This window comes from Paralichthys olivaceus, chromosome 20, assembly GCF_024713975.1.
Source record: "Paralichthys olivaceus isolate ysfri-2021 chromosome 20, ASM2471397v2, whole genome shotgun sequence".
In the NCBI taxonomy this organism is placed as follows: domain Eukaryota; kingdom Metazoa; phylum Chordata; class Actinopteri; order Pleuronectiformes; family Paralichthyidae; genus Paralichthys; species Paralichthys olivaceus.
The window spans coordinates 11857621-11878527 of record NC_091112.1 but is presented as its reverse complement, the minus strand read 5'-3'; the positions used below and the strand labels follow the sequence as shown (position 1 = coordinate 11878527).

Genomic DNA, 20907 nt, shown 5'->3' with positions numbered 1-20907 from the left:
TGTTGAGACACACAACCTGTCGATCAGAGTCACATTTATAAAATGTTTACACGCGTGTTGAACATTATTTTGTCGCTCGGTTTTATGTGTCTATATATACGAACCGGAAGGGAACTATCTTGTTGGATGACATCCCCCGTGACGTCAGACGCGGGACGCGCGCTCTCAGCCGTGACCCTGATTCAAATGGGAAAACCGCAGAAAACGCGATTTTAATGATTCGTTATGCTTCTTGAAAACGCGTGTTTGGCGCTATGTCGTGCGATGAACACGAATATTACAGTTTGAAAAAGTATTAAATCCAAACTGAGTTGGTAAACAAATGTCAACAAGCGGACACCGCAGGAGGAAACGTGAGAGGCCTCACGGGGAAGTGCTTCCGGGTTGACACAGAAGGTAAGCTAACCGCTAACACCTGAGTTTATTTACTAGTTGAGTTTCTTTACATGAGAAAAACATCTGAAGGTTCAACAAGCCGGAGGAGTTTGGGGAGATTCACTGTTGGTTCAAGCAGCAAAACTGAAATTTATACCTGATACATTTGTATTATTAGTAGCATTAGTACGAATTACACTAATTCTGGCAAAAGTTTGTAACCACGCCTGTGACAAACATTTCATCCAGAAACTTTCTGACCTTTACTTTGGAATTTTCATCCACATCCCCAGATATATTTGATTATTTCTTCTTCTATCTTTAAGATCTTTCTTCAGTGATGTTCAGGTCAGGGGACTTTTAAGGGCCAAGTGTTTCAGGAGGTGGTTCATGGTGGAGTTTGGGGTCTGCTTTGGTTTGTTGTCGTCTTGCAGAAGTCAGTCTATTTTCACCTTCACGTTTTCGCTTGATAGTTTGAGGTGTGATTACTGACTGCATCAGCCTGTGCTGTGTGTTACCATGTACCTCTGGCTGGCCTGTGCCGTGCAGCTACAAAGAGTCATCTCCAGCCCAATGCTGAACAGTTTGCAAGGTGTTCTTTACATGAGTCCCCTTTATCCTCCAAACACTGGTGTCTGCATTCAATGAGCTCAGTTTATACTTCACCTGCCCAGTTGAGTCTGGCTTATCCAGGTGACAGTTGAATGGTGCAGCCCCACTCCTCTGTTATTAAACCTAAAGGGAATATAGTGTTGATTATAATAATAATAAAGGCAATACACACCATAATACATGATGTAAAACTAAATAATGTGTATCCAGTGTTGGTCATTTGTGCCCTCGCACCTGTTGCCCTATTTCTTTTCGGACAGATTTATTTTTCGTTGTTACCTTTTCTTAAGAGGTTATGTTTTCCTCTGCGTTTGTAGATTTGTTAATTAGCAGGACTACGCAAAAAATACTCAACCAGTTTCTGTGAAATTCTATGGAGGGGTGGGACATGACCCATTACATTTCGGTGCGGATCCAGGTTTTTTTTCTCCAACATTTTCGTTGATTTCTCAGTGAATAATTTATCGATCTTGATGAAAAAATAAAAATTCTTAACTACAGTGAATTTAAATTCAGTTTCGCAAGACTGTTCGGCAGATGTATTTGCACCCACTGTGTCATTCTAGTTTTGTTTTCAACCCTTATATTTCAACGCTGAGCTCTGATTCACCATCTGTGTATTGTCATGTCACCATGTGACTTTGTGGCTTTGTTCCTGGAGTGAGCTTGGCGTGCAGCTCCTCAGTTTGTCCACTAGTCGGCTCTGTTCACCACTGAATGTGTCAGACTGAGGCGCTGAGCGTTGATGTCTCATCCAGGTTTTTAAAGATGAGAAGATTAATATTTAATGATCCTATTGGCAGAATCAGGTCAATATTAACACTGCTGTACATCAATAATCAAAGAACAAGCTGGGTTTGAATTGGAGAAGTCACTTGTGTATTATTTGCATTAGTTTTGGAATGCATGGCTCATAGCACATTAAATAATATTGAATATGCAAATTATTCTAAACATATACAATGGTGTTAGATGCAAAATTATAATTTCAGGAATAGGCTGTACCGGATATTCCATTATCTTAAATCTAAGTGCCTGTTAAAATGTACTTAACAGACACCAATGAGCTCAATGCACAATTTAATAAGGTTTTCTGCTCTATTTCTGTGGCTGTAACATTGAATTGCATGCTTTTATTTTGAGGTTATTGCCAAAGAACGTGGAGTCTCGTTTAATAAAATGCACAAATAATGCAGACAATCCTAATAATCGGCCAGTCTTCCAGCAGGAGGCCATTTTAGTAATGAGGTTTTGTCCTTAGAATTCATCCCCCTGTAAAACGTGGAGCAGCGACACGGCCAACACTTTAATTGCTGCCATTGATAGATAGAATAAAAACACAACAATGCAGCCCCATAGCCCGGGTGGTTTCCCCCCTTATAAGAAAGCTGGCTGAGTGAATTGGGTGTAGCTGTGTCTATGTGTGCGTGTGTGTGTGTGCGCGCCTTGGCCAATGGAACCAGATCCTCCCTGCAGTGCGTAAGAGCGCGATTTAGGATTTAACCAAGTCTTTGCTGCGGGGCTGGCTGCAGTCTACACCAGAGCCCGACGGCCTGAGAGCCTTTAGACGATGCCCGCGCTCTAGTCTCCATGCTCTGCGCTTTTTGGACCAAACTGCCTCCGTTTTGTTGCGAATTAAATACGAAATCAAAACAAACCCACGCCTTCGCCCTCGAAGTATGACTGGAGTATTCGACCGGAGGATCCCGAGTGTGAAACCCGCAGACTTCCAGAGCTCCTTCCAACTCTCCGCCATGCACCACCCGTCTCAGGAATCTCCCACTTTACCCGAGTCCAGCGCCACGGATTCCGGCTATTACAGTCCCGCCGGCGGAGTCCCACACGGCTACTGCTCGCCGGGCTCCACCTCGTACGGGAAGCCGCTCAATGCCTACCAGTACCAGTACCCGGGTGTGAACGCGTCCGCTGGAAATTACTCGACAAAATCCTACACCGACTACAGCTCGTACACGACACCCGCCTACCACCAGTATGCAGGGACTTACAGCAGAGTCCAAGCCCAGCCGAGTCCACAAGGTAAGGGCCCGCGTGGTTTTTATTATTATTATGACAAGAGCATGTTATTATGTCATTATTCGCTAATCTTGTTGGATTGTTTAAAAAATGTGTAAAGTAATTTCACTGCATTTCTTATCTAACTATTTATTTTCTGGTTGTTGTTTTTCCGCAACAAACAATAATCGCTAAAATATGCAAAGTGAATATAAAGCAACACATTAGGACTAAACTATTGAGCATTATGAGAAAATATGAGCTAGCCCCTTTATTACTGGAATCAATTTGGTTGAAGGCATTTGGATTTCCTTTGGTTTTTAACGCATAAAACGGACAACTTATACTCTCCCCAAAAGATATTTAAACCTGAACCATGCTTCAATTTACAGAGGGTGTATAGCACATGCTTATTCCTGTTATGATCACTTTGACAGAAAAAGAGATAAGCGAGCCAGAGGTGAGGATGGTGAACGGCAAGCCGAAAAAAGTGAGGAAGCCCCGGACTATTTACTCGAGCTTCCAGCTGGCCGCCCTGCAGAGGCGGTTTCAGAACACACAGTACCTGGCGCTGCCGGAGAGAGCCGAGCTGGCTGCCTCGTTGGGACTCACGCAAACACAGGTGGGATAAAATAAAATGAAATAATTTTTTAACTATTTTCACTTAAGAATTAAAATGTTCACGTTTTTTAAATATTACTTAATTAAAATTGAATCAAAACATCCAGTTTTCCGTGCATCTTTACGCATTGTGCCTCTTTTGGATCTGTTGCTTCTGCTCTCGGCTATTTGAGACATTAATGGTGGTGTGTTCCCCCCCTATTTTTCCAGGTGAAGATTTGGTTCCAGAACAGGAGATCAAAAATTAAAAAGATCATGAAAAACGGGGAGCTTCCACCTGAGCACAGCCCCAGCTCCAGCGATCCCATGGCGTGCAACTCACCACAGTCCCCGGCCGTCTGGGACACACAGGGCCCCTCCAGGCCGCACAGCCTACAGCCACAGAGCATCAACACGACGGCCTCTAACTTTTTGGAAAACTCGGGGTCGTGGTACGCCTCGGCCGGTGGCTCCATGGCCTCCCACCTGCAGACCCCTAACTCGATACAGCACTCACTTGCTCTTGGAGCGGGGACGTTATATTGAAAAACCCCTGTTGTTCATTTCAAACCTCCTTTTTTTTTTCCTCCTGCTTCTATGGGACTCGTGTTCAGATTTCAGAGGAATATGCAATGTATTTGATGACAGTCATAGAAGAAACGTGTAAAATGTGTAAATGTGTGCATGTAATTTATTGCATTTTTTGGAAGACTATTAAACGTTTAAATGGACAATGGATCTTTGAAACCTCCGGCCTCCTGCAGTCTCTCGTTATTCTAACCCTCAGTTTTATTTACACCCGAAAATCACGACACGGACCCGCAGACATAAACAGTGTTTGAGAGCCTCAGGTGACGTTTTCCAATCACAGCTGCTCAGTATTGAGATGGATTATCTAGAGGAAAACATTTTTAAATCTTTAATTGTCATCATCTATATTTATTCTGTGATTTTTGTTTTTTTATTAAAAATTGTGCCCTTTATTTCAGAAGATGTTGCGTGGACAAAATTAATACTCGTCTTGATTGGAATGGGAATGAAATATTTCTTCATGACGAGGTTTGATTTTAATATGGAAGAAAATAATTTTAAAATAGTATTATACTTAAAATAATTGAACATGTGCAACAGTAAGAAAATTAACCATATGAATCACTTCAATATAATTCTGGTGCTTCTTGAAATGGTTGGGATTTTTGCAGAACATAATATCATTTCATATTGAGACTATGAGGAGTTTGTGGAAGTCAGTGTAGATGGAGCTCTTAAATGTATTTATAATACATCATGTTTATTGTGATATTTGAAGCGTTGTGTCATGACATTTATGAAATAATTGATATTTTCAAGTGAGCCAAAATTACATATTAAATTCTCCAATATTTTACCACCAATGTATCTTCAAATTCCGCAGCCTAAATTATTTATTATTACATTTTTAAATGATAATTCTATTTTTTATCATTATTTTAGTGGAGATCCTGGCTGATGCTGAGTTGCTCGCAGCTTTACATGCAGGTCTGTGCAGAACATGTGTGCCTCCTGCAGCAGACAGTCTGCAGTCGCTCTTTGCTTTGTGTCCCCTGCAATTAGCCGCTTTGAATGGCAGAGAGGAGGCGAGGGGGGCGGCACGGAGATCTGAGACAATCCGCATTCCTGTGGGGGTAGGCCGGCTCCAGAGCTCTGCCAGTGCCGGCCGCACGCAGCCCACCTTCCGGGTGAAATTAAAAAGAAAAGAAAAGAGGGAGAGAGAGATCCTCCGCAACCTCACCATGTTATCAGCAGACTGCGTTACCAGCGTCGACCGCTGAAATCCCACTAAACAAACCGTGTCACTGTGAGAGAACAACGCGCATTTGGAGAGAGACCTAATTGAATTTGCGCAGCCATGGCCGCAAAATTCATGTGATTGAATTTTTCTGCAAAGTGCGCACACACACACACACACACACACACACACACACACACACACACACACACACACACACACACACACACACACACATATTAACACACTAAACAATAAGTACATCTGACCCACACACTGATCCATGCAAGTTACCATTTCCACCTGACAAACGAATCCTCTTCCTTCTCCTGATTGCAGCCTCCAGAATACACTATATACTCTCTCTCTCACACGCGCACATGCACGCACCTTGCAGCAAAAACACGACAGGCTATAAACTTGCTTTTCCCTAATCTAAACCACCAAACGGCTTGTTGTAGTTTTCAGCCTAATTTATGTTGTAGACTAAATTATATTCAGTATAATCATTAATGTAATGAGAGCAGGTCACTTGAGACGTTTAGATTTTTCACAGTGCGTGCACAATCACGTGCACAGTTGTACACACAAACCTCAAACTCTCTAATAAACACGCACACACACACTACTGTATTTCTCCATCCATCCATCTCTCCCTCTATCTCACACGCGCACTCGCACGCACGCACACTAGTGGTGCCATTATATCGAGAGCCCCCGTTTATTTCCAACCGAACATTTTCCACTCAGCTAGTTTTCCCCCCGTTTTGCAAATCGAGTCTAAATAATGACAGTTAGCTTTACTGGACAGCTTCAACTGTAACACTCCACAATAATTATTCTTCAGGATTAGGGCCTCCATTATCATAATCTGGACATTGACAATTACCTATAATTTGCAAAGATGCGCTTGGTTCTTGATTGCAGAGGGCTCTTTTTTTTCCCAAGCTCGCCATCACTAAACAGTGACAGTAATAACAGCTAATTTTGCAGGCAATATATAAGAGCTTACCGGGGTGTGCAAACACTTCCCCACCTGGATTTGCTTATTCAACCAGCAGCAGTAAAACCGTGCAGCGCTTTTTTGGTTAGTCTGTGTTATATGGGGAGCGGAGGCAAGGTAAGCCCTGAGTCTCATATCTCTCTGTCCTGTGGTTGTTATATTCATGCATCATGGAGGAGGGTAGGACTGAGAATGCATTGGGTTCTTATAGGTCTAGTAAGGGTTGTTAACAGAGGAGTGGGAAAATCAGCATCTTCTTAATGTCTGATTCCTTTTTTTATTTTTGTTGAATTGGGTCTTTTTACGAGATTTTCTTATGTGATACAATATGGTGGATGCTGCATGTGTGAAATCTTGTCTGGTGCTTTTAGGTCTGTCTGCCTGCCTGTCTGTCTCTCTGTCTGTGTCTGTCTGTCGTGATGCAGATGGAGCTCTCAACCCCACCCCCCATATCTGTCTTCTGTCACTCTGCTGCACCTTACTACCACCACATACATCCATCCATCCCAAACTTATTTGATTTAACTCGTCAAACTTTTATTCCCATTTTGCATAACCATGATGAAACCTGTCACTTCTCGGAGCTTCATCCTTTCCATCATGAGCTCATGTAGCTGTGTACTCGACAGGCAGTGTCGGGCTCCCTGCAGCCTGGCTGCAGGATCTGGGTGCACATGGGCCCCAGGAGCAGATAAGCCCCAGCCCTCTGGAGGGGTGGGGATGAGGTTGATATGGGTGGGGGGCCCAGGTAGACTCAATATGCGCCAGTGGGACATCCGCGACTTGACAGCTGCATGGAGCTTTTCAGCTTCGTAATTTCAGATAATATCCCGAGCGCTCACTCTTCTCGGCAATTTGTATATGAATAACCGAATAATTTTCTCTTTTGTTCCATCTGTGCTACCTCAAATCCAAATAAAGATGCCTTTTAGTATTAAAAGTGGTTGAAAATTACAGGTAATTATCTTTGACGGTAAAAACGCTGTAATCAGCGGGCTACATCAAAAATTACCCTAATTATGCCTGCATTTATGAGAATGGAGGGGGAAAAAAGCCTCACTTGGATAAAAACCCACAAATTGTCCCAAATATCTCCTTCATATTGAACGCCACTGCAGCTGGCTGCTTTGTTCCACATCGATCCCGCGGAGCTTGGCATTTAACGCCCCGCATTAGGACGGAGAGAGAAGGGAGAAAACATTTTGTCAATACTTCTAATAATTGAGGGTGAAATGACGAGATAAGCTGGACCTGGAGCAAATGCCTTTCGAGGTGAATGTAGGCAGCAGCGGTGCAGGGTAAGTTGATTTCCTCTGGTGTTGAGCGCATTTGATAAATCTATATACTTCATCAGCCACAGAGCGCTTTGGTTTATTTAAGATGTTTACTCTGGTGAAATTAGCTTTTCACTGCAGCACTGTGTCATTAACTTATGTTCACGTTGTCTAGTATCATCCTGTACACACCAGGGGGACGGGAAATGGGCCTGTTCTAATGTGATGTTGGCCCAATATGGAGCATAAAGAGGCCTCGTTTTAAAATGTTTGGAAATCATGCAACAGCAGGCGTCTGTGTTTTTTTGAGTCACGGTTTACTCAATCTGACAAAACATAAAAAGTGTATGTACAACTGAATTCGCAGATCATATTTACAGACAGACAATTTGCTTGGTTTTGCATGTTGGAGAAACAACCAAAAACAAAATGAGAAAAGCAGTCAGGAGTCCACCATGGCGAGAGGTTCTGTGCGTCACAGCGCACGGAGAAGGGTCAGCAGTCCTTGCCCAAAGTGGCTTAAATGTCACTGGTAATATTTGGTATATTGACGTTCAGATGTTGACATGAATGAAAGCATAACAAATATGCGAGTCCACTGAGCAGCCATGTTACGCTGGAAAAAAAACTGTTAGTTCCCCCTGTTTGTGTCACCACACCGAGGCTTGGCTGCGTTTTATCCTGAAGCCGAGACGCAGCGGAGGGGTTTTTTATTTTCTGTCTCCTCTCCAGCACCCAATTCTCTGCGCTGACATAAATTGTAGGCTACGTTTGGAAACTGCATGGCCGAGATACGCAGGCCTCCGCACGGCCCACCGACCCTCCTGCATGCCTCATCATCCATCCTCAGTCTATCTCTGCATTGAATCTTGATGTGGGGAGGAATACCAGTGAGAGTAGCCGGGCATGTAGCTGTTGGCCGGCATGTTTACACCTTTGGAAGAGGCCGAGACGTCCCAGATTGGAGGGATGGTCGGGGAGCGCGGGGAGAGGGACATTGAGCCCGGGATGGGGTCGTTCTCGTGCGGGTTGCCGCCTTGCTTGAGCAGCTTCTTGAACTTTGACCTCTTATTCTGGAACCAGATCTTTACCTGCGGTGGTGGGGGAGAGAAGGGAGCATACACTTAGAAAATCAGGCATGGATAAAGAGTCTGCATGGAGGATTAATATCTGCAAAACAATACAATTTCATTAACTATTTAATATCAGATACAACTAAATTTTTATTAAAAAAATATTTTAATCTTAAATGTTTTGCAATTGATGGAAGAATGTAAAAAAGCACAGCAGACTGTGTCCCTCACATACCTGGGTTTGTGTTAGTCCTAGAGAGGCAGCCAGCTCGGCGCGCTCCGGTAAAGCGAGGTACTGTGTTTGCTGGAAACGGTGGTTCAGCGCTTGAAGCTGCAAACTGGAATAAATTGTCCGAGGTTTGCGGATCTTCTTGCCTTTCCCATTAAAACGAATTTCCCCATTTTCAATCACCGTCGTTTTCTGCTGCTCTGCAAAAAAAACAAGCAAAGTTATTATTATTCACAGCCAGGTTGTGCTCATACTGTTATTTATTCGTGCAGGGAGATACGAACGTGTCAAATAAACTGAAATACGTGTAGGATAGATGTGGAGATAAAATCAGAGGCGACGATTAAAAGTGCGTTAACATAATAAAAGACATGGCTGATAAACGTTGACATCTCACATTGGCTTTACGCGCCGTGGCAGCCACAATCCTCATACGCTGTCATATTTAGGATATTGCTGGTAATGACATGTCAATTAAATGCTAATTACAACATCCAGGGCGTGCGGGCTGCCTAATTTTCTACGAGTAGTTGGTGAGGATTGCACGGTCGTGATGATCACACCCCGGGCATTAAAACAGGTTTTGTGGGATCTGTGGGGAGTGCTAAACGGAACAGCCACACGAGGCTGGAGGTAATAGGCTGGATGTCGAATTATCCGGTGCCATTTACGCACGATTGTCTTCGGCGTATCTACGACTGAAAGATCATGCGTCCCAATTTGGAGCGGCCGTTCAGTGAGTTGGGCATGGCACCAACACTGGCATGGAGAACGGTTCGGTCCCCACTCCGGGCCAAGACGGTAAAGGCACTGATGTGCGCCGGGGATGGACATGACGCTCAGCGCTTTCCACTTGGCTGGTGTAAAGGGGGTCTCTTACCTGTGCCGTCTAACCTTGTCTGTCCTCCCGTGTTGTTGGGATACGATGGCAGGTAGGGGCTGTGGTGCGGGTGGCTCACGTAAGGGTACGGTAACGACCGGTTGTAGGTGTTGGTCCCGGGGTACGGGGTGTTGTCGTGCTGGTGGTGAGCGTGCGAGCCGGAGTGGAGACAGTGCAGCGGGTAGTGGCCGCCGGCCATCGACGGGGAGCTCTGCTGCGACTGCGACTGCTGCCCAAACTCCATGAAAGCAGACTTGGACGAGTCCTGAGCGTCCAGACCGTCAGCCATCGTAGTCATGGTCATCATCGAATTTTCTTCCTTGAGAGCACTCACCCCCCTCTCTCTCAAGACCAAATCGGTTTTCTCTCCCTCGCTGTTGTTGTCTCTCTCCCCTCTCCACCGCGAAACCGATATTGTCCTATTAACACCCGGGTTTTCCACCGGCGCCTTTATTTCCCCCTCGTGCCGTGATATTCTCACTCAAAGTGGCGGCCAGTAGGCATAAGTTAAGGGAGAGATTTTAAGGTGGATTCTGTTAAAATTGAGCCCTTGCTTCCAGACTTGATGCAGACACTACAAGTAAAATGGTTAGTCTCCAAAGGGCAGCGCCTTCCGATTGGTCATCCAACCCAACGTCATCAGTGCTCTGCGCCTCACGGAGACTTGAGCTGGAGTTAACCCACCTTACCAGCTCCCACCACAACTATGGGGGGAAATAATATATGGTGGGAAAGATGCCTAATTCCTACAGACAAGCTTCACGCGTAAAAGCGACTCTTTCGGAATTACCGAGTCGAATTTTTTTTGTTTTTACCCAAACCCCTAAATTACGCACGACGCGCAACATATAGTGCGCACGTTGATTTAGCCTGATGAGCCAGCATGTCTCTATATGCGCCCCTTTTCCTCTTCAGCTTGTAACTCCTCCTTTCCTCTGGAATTAATTACATATAGGGAAGCATCACACAAACATCCTGTTTATAGGAATGTTAATATCCGATTTAATATTAAACACATTTCAAACCAAAAATGCTAATAAATCATTCACAAGTTATTCTTTAACTGCAAAAAAGGATTACACTTTTATTCCTTCATAATTACAAACATTTACACATATGGAATAGTCCCAATCGTATTAAATGCACATTAAAAGTTTTTTTTCTACATGTGGGACAATTTTACACTCATGGAGGGATCTGTTTTATATCAAGTAATCTTCTGAAACAGGTGGAATTGCCTTGGAAGTACAAGAGAAAATAGATCCACAGCCCTGTGGGTTTTTATGCACAGATTATACATTTTATCTTTATTATTTTCCAAATAATTCAAAATATTTTTTGCAGTGTAGTATTTATGTTGTCGCCTAATGAGCAGCCCCTCTTTAAGCCCCCTCCCCCCTCTGCTCTATATACTAACTGCTCGTTTTTTTTTTTATGGGGCTACTGACCATATGATTAAGGATCTTCAGACAATTCAAAATACAGTGCATGTGACACATCAAATAACAATATGCCTGAGGTACAATAGGTTATTTTGCCCAGAGAAGGGTGGATACCGAGATAAACTGACAGTGTCTTTTATCCGAGGCCTGGTAGGGTCCTCAATATATGTAAATTATACAGCTTCCCTCTGAGGGCTGAAATGTTCGATTAGCAAATAAGAATAAAATGTTAATTCCGCTTACAGGGATTCAGATCGTGTTTTTGCACCATGCACTTTTTTTGCCGCAATGTTGCATTAATTCCACCAAAAATAGGACGATGAAAAATAATTATGGTTACCAGGAAAACCTATTTGATTAGCGGCCACACTTTTCTCAAATTGCAGCTATAAAATTAAGAACAATTCGCGTGTAATGATTGTGGACAGGATTTATTTTGGGAGGGTGGAAATAAAAGTGGATATAGCATAAATTATCCCCCTAATTATACGCCAGTGTCGCCTCAATTATCCTCTTATCAAAAATGGTTGTCTAAATGCTGCGTTTAGTTTCAATTTTCTCCTTTTCTGGAACAAGAACTTGGTACCTTGCTATTATCGCCGTGCAGCTACGGTTGTTATTTACTTTGTGGGATTTAAAAAGTGCACAACCCAGCCGGATAATCATTTTACAGCAGCGGAGCAAGAGAGGAGCACATGCAGGCTGGGATGTGAGCCTCAGCACTATACGGATTTGTTTTATTCCTCCAGACTCTCTTACTCAGAATATTTGTTTAAAATTTAGAGCATAGCCTACTTTTATATCTCCAGGTGCATGCTACAGGTAAGAGCCACTTTTGTGTTGCGTTCCCTGACATTGGTAAATGTTTTTTTATTGCCTCTGATAATCCAGTATTGCAGGCGCACTGGGTGCCTTGCATCTCTCGCAGCGCGCACCTTGGTCACCCCTCAGTGATTTTACATAGTGGCCAATTCCCCTGTCCGTGTTCCACTTGGACACGCAGAGGAGAAACCAGATCCTGCACCTTTTCTAATCGCCTGTGAGTGCTCACTACAAAGACACGCATGCTTTGCGTTGGTGCAGGTTGCTTATATACCTGCGGGCTAAATACCTCTGGACTCGATTAAATGACACATCTCCGTTCTTGCAGACATTTGCAGCATCATTTGTGCGTGTCTGTGCGCGTGTGTGTATGTGTGTGCCACCGCAAGATTATTACATTGCGGGACAGCAGTGCAGAATAATGTCTTGGTGTCCCGCAGGCGTGTTGTGAGGCTTTTCTAGGCCCAGTGATATTAAGTGATGTGGTGAAAGGACGGATTTGCTCGAACAGAGAGAACATGACATATACTCGACCTCGGTGCTTTTGAAATGTTTAAGATGAAGCCCATTGCATGCATGTTGACAACCGTGTCTAATTGCAAGGCCCATGGAGCAACCGTGGGCCTGCAACAGGATGTTATCAATGGACATAATTTATAACCCATGCTTTGGGTTTTTTAAGCATAAACCCAATTTGGGTTTGTCTAAATGTTTAATAATAAGCATGAGACATTAAGCTTTTAAATTTCACCTGCTGCACCATGACTTTTGGAGGACTGAGGCTATGAGGAGTTCATAGCCTCATTCTGGAGATAAATTATTTTATATTTCAGTTCGGCGAAATGTCAAAATGAACAGCATTGAAGCTGCAAATCTAGAAATCACTCTCTGTCCCTAAGTAGATGATTGACCTTCAGTACAATCTATGACAGTGGTGGTTTAACAGAAGTGGTCTTTATTTCCAGCTGTCTTATAAACGCTGATGAATGACTCTCTAAAATCACTCCAATATCCAACCGCTGGGATGGATGGATGGCACAGGCCTGGGATTTCCCTGACATTGTCTGAGGTGCATGAGTATATTTTTAAACTATACGGCTGCTGGTGTTACCTGAAGTTCTATTTCATAGTTCTAGTGTGTGTCATTTATATATCCTCGAGGAACCTTAAACTAAATGTGGATTATCATTACGCACATGGATAGGGCCACGCGTAAAACATGGTGGTTTCAGGCACACATTCACAGGAGGCCAGTTTAAAAAGTAAAACTAGTTGCCTCGCTCCTCCTCTGACTGAATGTGTGTCACTGGTTATTTTAACAGTGCGAGTTTTTTTTTCTAGTCTATCTGGCCACATGTGTTTATCATCTCTAAGCGTTAACGCACAGTTCTAGCAAGACGCAGATCATAATTGTCGCTTGAGGCCGGGCCTATTGCGGTCGGTCGCTGCAACAGGAGGAAAGCCACCCGGAAACACGGGCGGCTGCAGGGACTCTGAGGCTTGTCACTGCAGACAGAGACCGTGAGCCACTTAAACAACATGTCTCCCTTCTCCACAGCGCAAAGCCACTGGCGCGTCACAGACAGCCAGGCGTCAACGGCTCTCCATCTCTGCCGCTTGAAGGGCGGGAAGTGGCGCAGGGAAGAGCAGATGCATACCACGCAGCTGTCAGTTTAACACAGGTCATTGTAACTAGAGTTAGTGGGAGCAGCCTCCTCTCACATACACAGAGCAATATCACCCCGAAATCCGCCTCTGTAATGCCCCAGCATAATCTATCCGTGCCCAAATGGCCGCGCGCCGCTTTTACGCACATAAATTGCGCAAAGCGTTTCGAATGCGAACCCACTTATTGCTGAGCTTTGATGTGTTTTTGGAAAAGCGTGCAACTACACCAAGAAAAATTAGTGTGGTTTTGTCATAAAGAAAACCACGCACCCCCAGGCGGGCGACTGTTTACAATAAATTTAGTATCATAAATTAGGATTGCATTATCTCTCCATGCAGTAAAGAGCAAAATTGGCATATGTATGGCCCCAGGTGCAGGGGCCTTCAGATGGACCCGGTGAAGCTTGGTAGTATTGCGGCTAAATGACCACTAATAAGCAAAGAAGGGGCTGCACCACCGAGTCTTCACAGCCCCTCTCATAGACTAATGGATTTAATTTGGCACGACTGAAGCCGCACTGGTCCCTCTCAGGGCCTGTGTCCTAATTAAGACTGCTTGTTTCTCTTGTCGCCCTCTCTCTCTGCATGTTTAGGCCCACCTGAGTGATTGCACGGCTCGGTTTCCTGCACCAAGCCATGTGGTTATTTTACATGCTGTCATTTGTCTTTGAGAGGACGGCTGCGAAACGGGGAATTCAGAAATGTGTGGGAATATGCATGGATATTTCCATCTATCCTTTATTTTAGCCACATTATTTGTCTTTTTTAATTGGTTATGATCAGGACATGTCTCCTTTATGATCCTGCAGGAGATCAGTAACAAAAGGAGCTGCACATCCCAAGAAAAGTTGATTTGGATTTCATGTGGGTGACAAGAGAGAGTCCCGAGGCGCGCATTGGTCCCCCCTTTTCCCTCTCTCCTGACTTAATACGCGACATTATTAGGTCTGACAGCACAGTGGTCTGTCTTGAAGGAGAGGATTTGGTCGGTAGATGACAGACAGGAAGGCCAGCAATCATGGGCTCTCTTTTTTTATCAGAATGTACTGTTCGATGCCGTTTATCCCTGATGATAGAAAATTGCTCTGTTGCCAGGACGCTGCCGCCGAAATAGAGGGCAGGAGCAACATTTCCATTTTCCAGTTTGAAAGCCATTGAAATGAATTAGTAAAAAATGAAAAAAGGGGGAGAGAAATGAGAAAGAATCCCCCGGTAAACAAAGGGAAGCAAACAAAGATACCATTTTCCTTTTGCCGAGAATCCACCCTCCTCATTTTTCCATGTTTTTTTCTGCAGCAGCAGAGTGAAGGTTTTTTTTTTTTTTTACTTCAACAGTTGCAAATCACATGCTTGGCTTCTAATGTAGTCCAAGGCCCGGGCCTACTTCAAAGACAATCATTTAGTTCCCAACCTCCTGGAATAATTACTGCGCCTTTTCATCTGTGCTGCTCATACACACAGAGAAAGAGCCAGAGACAGGAATTAACTCCTGAAATTCTGAAAACCATCAGGTACACATGAATAGAGACGTGTCGCAGTGACGAACAAAAATTAACCAAAACATCCATTTTAATAGAATCTAGAAATAATAATAACAACAATCGTAATAATAATATTCATGTTTGTGTTTGTGTTGTAAATATCATCATCATCACAATAATCACATTAATTCCATCTCCAGTAAACAGATTGAAACTTAGCCCTACTTACATATAAAATAAACATGCAAAAACACCATATTGTAATAATATCAATTATTATTATTATTGTGGTTGTTGTTGTTATAACATCATTCTTTTTAAACTCTGCCTAATGTTAGGATGGAGGACAGTCTTTGGTCCTCCCCTGTGGTTTTTCGTTCATGAACAAGTGATTTGAGGATTATTTATCAGGGACACAGACAGACCCTGTGGTGAGGTACTGGTGGGGGGGGTCCACTGTCTGTGTCCGAGCCGGCAGGTGCTCTGAGCGCGCCTCTGTTGCGCGCCACGTGCCAATGACACCCGGAACACTGGATTATGGCGATACTCTCAAGAAAAGATATAACAAATAGTGGAAGGATTTTAAACGTGCCACCACAACTCTGTGTCCCCTGTAGCAGCATAATCAGTAATATTGTTAGATTGACTTTATTAGAAACAATAGCGTTTTTGGTTTGGAAATTAATTAAAAATGGCTTCTCCGTGAGGTGTGCTATCTGTCCAAGTGACCTAATATTAATCTGGATTGCAGATTCAGGTGATGTATTTATTTAATGATTGAAAAAGAAAGAATATATATATATATATATATATATATTCATAAATCCCCTATAGGGTTAAACACAAATATCTTGTCATTTTGATACATAAAAAGAAGTGGACACGGACATAAGATGGATGTCTGATGGAGCATATACAGAAAAAATAACTGACCCATTAAAGTCTTTGTTAGGCCTAAAAGAGTAAAGATAATATATGACACATCAAATTGGGAGCATATGCACAGTAATTAAAGTCACAACTGAGCCATTGAAATGTTTCTTAGGCCTGAGACTGAGCTTCATCCACTCATACAACCAGATAAACACAGGACAGAGTGCTGAAGTCTTCAGGAAGTGCTTAAAAATGGAGAAGGACCAAATATAACCTTTTCTTAAAAAGCATGAAGTTAAATTTGTAATTCATATGAAAATGATTCCCAACAAAAATGATTTTGTTGGGAATCTCTTGTTCATTCGTTTCTCAGTGGAAAACACAAACACATGTATGTTGAATACATGAACAGCACAAAAAAAAGCATTGACAAAATGGTGTGTGCTCCAACAGGAAAGTCCTGGCTCTCACGTAGGAATGAATGCTCCAGTGGAGGAAGTGCTGCACACAATGGCTCACACTGACTGCAAAATAAAAGAGCATGAAATTTAAGAGCACAGTGTGAGCTGAAGTGGAAAGAAAGAGTGAAGTAAAAGAGAGAGAGAGAGAGTCACACCTGTGGAATGGGCTATGGGGAGGTGGTGGACACGTCTTATTCTCAGACGCAGCTCGGGTTCTCATGAGCTGTGGGTTTGCAGGAGATTGTCAGGTGAGAGCTGTGGACCTTTGTCTGCCGCACCTTAAGACACTCCTACCTGAAACTTCAGATCAGGCTGCATGCAAAGGTTTTAGTTTGGTCCTTGTGCTGTTAAGTCGTCATTTTCTTACTCACAGAAAGTCTGAGAAGTGAGTGAATGATGTGTTTGTAGAAGGCCTGCAGTTTCAATTCAGACTACAGTTCTGCTATCAAATGTTCAAATTCTGGATTTTGCTGTATTCCTGCTTATTTTGCAGTGAAAGATGAGAGCCAGTTCACATCTGACAAATCTCTGATCTAACAAATGTTAGAATGTTTAAATGTTTAAATAAATGGAGATGCAGATAGTTAAAAGGGTTTCTTTGTGCCACAGTCTAAATTTTCAAATAACTTATTATATTAATATCAATTATTATTTTCATTATCATTATGATGCTTCTGTAGTTGCTGCCATCATCAGAAGCAGCAGTAGCATCAAAATTCATTCATTTTCAATTTAAATCCTGTAATTGACATTCTGATATCTACTAGAGTTAATAATAATACAATAATCTGGTAAAAACAGCTAATTTAATTATACGAAGAAAAAAAGAATATTACTGAAATATTATTGAATAACAGGCCTCAAGTCAGAATTATTGCTGAGCACCACAGAAACATTAAAATCCACAGGACTATAATGTATGTACCTGTAGAAATACTGTGATGTATGTATAGAAAACAATGTCTGTTCTGTGGCAAACAACTAAAGCATAAGGGTCAAAAATCAAATCAATAACCTTTCGATGTTGTGACAAATATTAATTCATAAATGAAATTAAGGCTGCTTCTTGGGCCTAGTACATCAGCTTTCTAACATATCAGCTGCTGTGAAACAGACCAAGGTGCTCTGACTTTTAAAAACCCACAGGTCACAGATCAGCTGAGTGATTTGACAAAGCAGATCATGAATGTAGCTGGTCCTGGTAATATCCTAGTTATTAATTAGTTGGCTGGAAAAGCCCTCAAACGCTTTAATTTCATTTTCATCTGAACTGTCAGATTCAAGTGGAGAGATCTTTTTAGGACTTTGTCCATTTTGGTGAAGTGAAGGAAGACAATTATTGTCATCATTGTCCTTGAAAATGCATTACGCCTCACCTGAGGGCTCACTCAATCAAAGAGACTGAAGGGCCGATTAACACACGACTTCTGACCTTAATCCAGCACAAAGTCACCCAAAAGAGGGGCCAGACAGCAATCAACATCCCAGCCTCATGTTGCAAACTTTCGTATTGCTGACATCTGACCTTGGCAATAATCAGAATGGTGACTTATAGGTGTGGGGCCCTGAGCTTTGTCTTTCATCATCAGCATTTGAAAATAGATTTTCTTCTCATTCATTCAGCGTTTGTTTGAATTTGAATATTTTCACCATGAATCAAACTGAGCGATTCCATGGTTAGGAATCACTTTGTGTCACTTTTCAAAATCTAAAAGATGAAGAAAACTTGATTTAATTGGTGAGACTTTACTTAAAATACCAGTGTTTAGCATTTGCCAGTAGAATATTAACATTTATATATAAAAACAATATAGCTACAAGCTGATAATAGGACATTTATGTGCAATATTAACCAGAATTTCTCCTCCTATGAAAGAATATTTTATATTATAACAACTGTATTTTGTTTTATTGTCCTTTATTATGTGGCAATACTGCAACATCCACAGGAGCAGGTAGTTGTTTATTGACAAATGCCTATATCTGCTAATAACTACATTATAATGTGTAACTATGTAATACTGATTGTTGTTGCTTCATAAATTTGTAAAATTATAGCTGTTGTAGGAGATTTCAGATGGTTTAAAATCACCATTATGATGTTCACATTAAAAGTGCAATCATAGAAACGACAGTGTGGTGCGCTGTTTTAATGCAGACGCGATCATTGTGTCTTCTGACGAGCTGCTCGATGGCGAGCATTAGCATGTGAGTGCAGCTTCCTCACCTGGGTGATAAATGTCCTAGTTGTAGCCTTTTCATTGATTTTTTTGATGAAAATCAGCACTAAGAGGGAACATACAAAGGTTTTTAATTTTAACATCCAGCAAAAGGTGACATTTTTATTTCAATTACTTATCTATTCTGAGAATATGAACGCCTCGGACTAACTTTTGCTCTCTTTGTCTCTCTGTTTCTCCCCCTCTCTCCTATTTCTCCCCCTCTGGCTTTTCCATCACGCCCACCTTCCTCTCATGTTCTTCCCCCCACTGTGCATCATGTCCAGCCGCTGCATGGTCTCCAGCTCTCCTCCATCCCGTCCCCCTTCTCTCCATCTCCATCTCCACTCTACTCCTTCTCTCCCATTCCCCTCATCCCGGCTCCCCTCTCCCTAACCCCATACCTACTCCCTCCCCTGTTTTTCCTTCACCCCCCTACCCCCCAAAATAGGTACACCTCCACCCACTCTTGGCAGCTCCATCTCCTCCTCGCCTCCCCCCGTCTCTCCTCCCTCTCCTGGGTTGGTTTCCACAGCTGTGGTGAGTGAGGGGCAGATGACCGGAGAATTGGCCCCTGGGAGAGCGCTGAGCCATCCTGGTGCTATTAGGCTCGTGGCTAATAATAGGTGTTTCAGACCGGGGGAAGATCAATCAGGGGGAATCATGGGGAATGTTCGGAGCAGCGCTTTTTACACATCGGCCCAGATGGATGAAATTACACTTGTCAGTTTTTAGTTGCATTACTCCCAAATTGGTTGTCTACTCTTTTTTTTCTCTCCCTCCCTTCCTCTCTCTCTCCCTCTCTTCTCCCCTTTCTCTCTCTTTCCCCTCATTCATGTGTCAGTGGCCTGCTAAAAGGATTCAGTGGTGAAATCCCTGTCATTTTTGTCTTTTTTCCTTGTTTAGCCCACAGCCCAGCAACTCTGCTGCCTGTATATATGCACTTAGAGGAAATCAGTGGAAGATCTTGTCTTATACGCCTCAGGCAATTTCCATGTTATGGGTAACTGTAACTGACATTTTGTCTGTGGTCTGCATGCATAATAAAACTGTGAAAAAACAGAATCAAGTCGAAACAATTAATCGAAAATTTGTTTTTTATTCCATTTTTTGTTTCAAGCCTGAATTCCAGACTTTTACTGTTTGACTGGTGTGAAGATTTGTTTATATCATTGTAAATTAAAAATTGGAGCTGTGGTCAAACAACAACATATGTCACCTTGGATTGTTAGAAACTGTGATTGACATTATTTCACTAGTTTTTTCATGGAGAAAATAATGTGTCTGTAATTCAGAGTGTGAAATATAGGCTCACAATTATTATGTTTTTGCTAATGCTAGGCTGATTAACAAGAATCTGTAGTGTAACCTCACTAATAAATGAGAAAAGTGCAATCATTATATTGTAAGTGCAGGGAGCTCTTGCAAATTGTAATTAAATCTGTCAGGTGGAAATGAAACCTTCAGGGTGTATCTTGCTGTTTCAAAGGTGAATAAAAACCACACCAACACTAAAAACTGTGTCCTAACTGATTCATTTAAACATGCATGGTTTTGTTTTTAAGAGAACACAATAAACAATCATAATGTCGTGAGAGGTTTCCATCAGGTAGAAAACAAGGCAATGAGCAGCAGTACAATGCCTCCTTACTACTTTATACATAAACCCCTCTTCTGATTGATTTTGACTCAAAAAAGTAAGTTTTACCGACAAGTGAGAATATGACTGCGGAGCCGGGATATGGTAACTGAATGACACGAGCCGTGGCTTTTCCTTCCAGTTGCGAACTTGATTAGGTGAACGGGGGTTTATGCCTGGCAGTGCATGCAAGCCATGCAGGATATCATCTAAACCCCGTTAAGCTCCTGATGTGTTACATGATAACTAGTGCAGCGTGTCAGTCAGAAAGGTGACTATGGAGGCTGAGAGGGATCATTTTGAGGCAGCCACACAACAGCTATTTGTGTCAGTGATTTCCACTCCTGACTAGGCGCTGACAGACTAAAATGTTTCGTGTTTACAATGCTTTCCTTGTGCCTTGTCCTCGCATTAGCAATTTCCCTTTGATATGGCTACCGGCTAAGTCTCTGGCTCAAAGGGGGGTATGTTATTG

At 42.7% G+C, this 20907-nt stretch overlaps 2 protein-coding genes and 1 long non-coding RNA gene across 3 annotated transcripts; 2 read left to right on the top strand and 1 right to left on the bottom strand.

Annotated features, from left to right (window-relative positions):
- Positions 1-65: 65 nt before the first annotated feature.
- LOC138405949 (uncharacterized) lies at positions 66-20311 on the top strand. The gene is made up of 2 exons (XR_011239612.1): positions 66-396; positions 19081-20311. It is a non-coding gene; the product is annotated as an uncharacterized lncRNA (long non-coding RNA).
- dlx5a (distal-less homeobox 5a) lies at positions 2503-4347 on the top strand. The gene is made up of 3 exons (XM_020090604.2): positions 2503-3024; positions 3438-3622; positions 3832-4347. Exons 1-3 carry the CDS (start codon positions 2667-2669, stop codon positions 4144-4146), a joined length of 858 nt encoding a protein of 285 aa, XP_019946163.1. The 5' UTR covers positions 2503-2666; the 3' UTR covers positions 4147-4347.
- On the bottom strand, positions 8362-10297 carry dlx6a (distal-less homeobox 6a). Its single transcript, XM_020090605.2, has 3 exons — positions 9828-10297; positions 8954-9147; positions 8362-8736 (listed from the first exon to the last, which is right to left on the bottom strand). Exons 1-3 carry the CDS (start codon positions 10132-10134, stop codon positions 8497-8499), a joined length of 741 nt encoding a protein of 246 aa, XP_019946164.1. The 5' UTR covers positions 10135-10297; the 3' UTR covers positions 8362-8496.
- Positions 20312-20907: the final 596 nt, after the last annotated feature.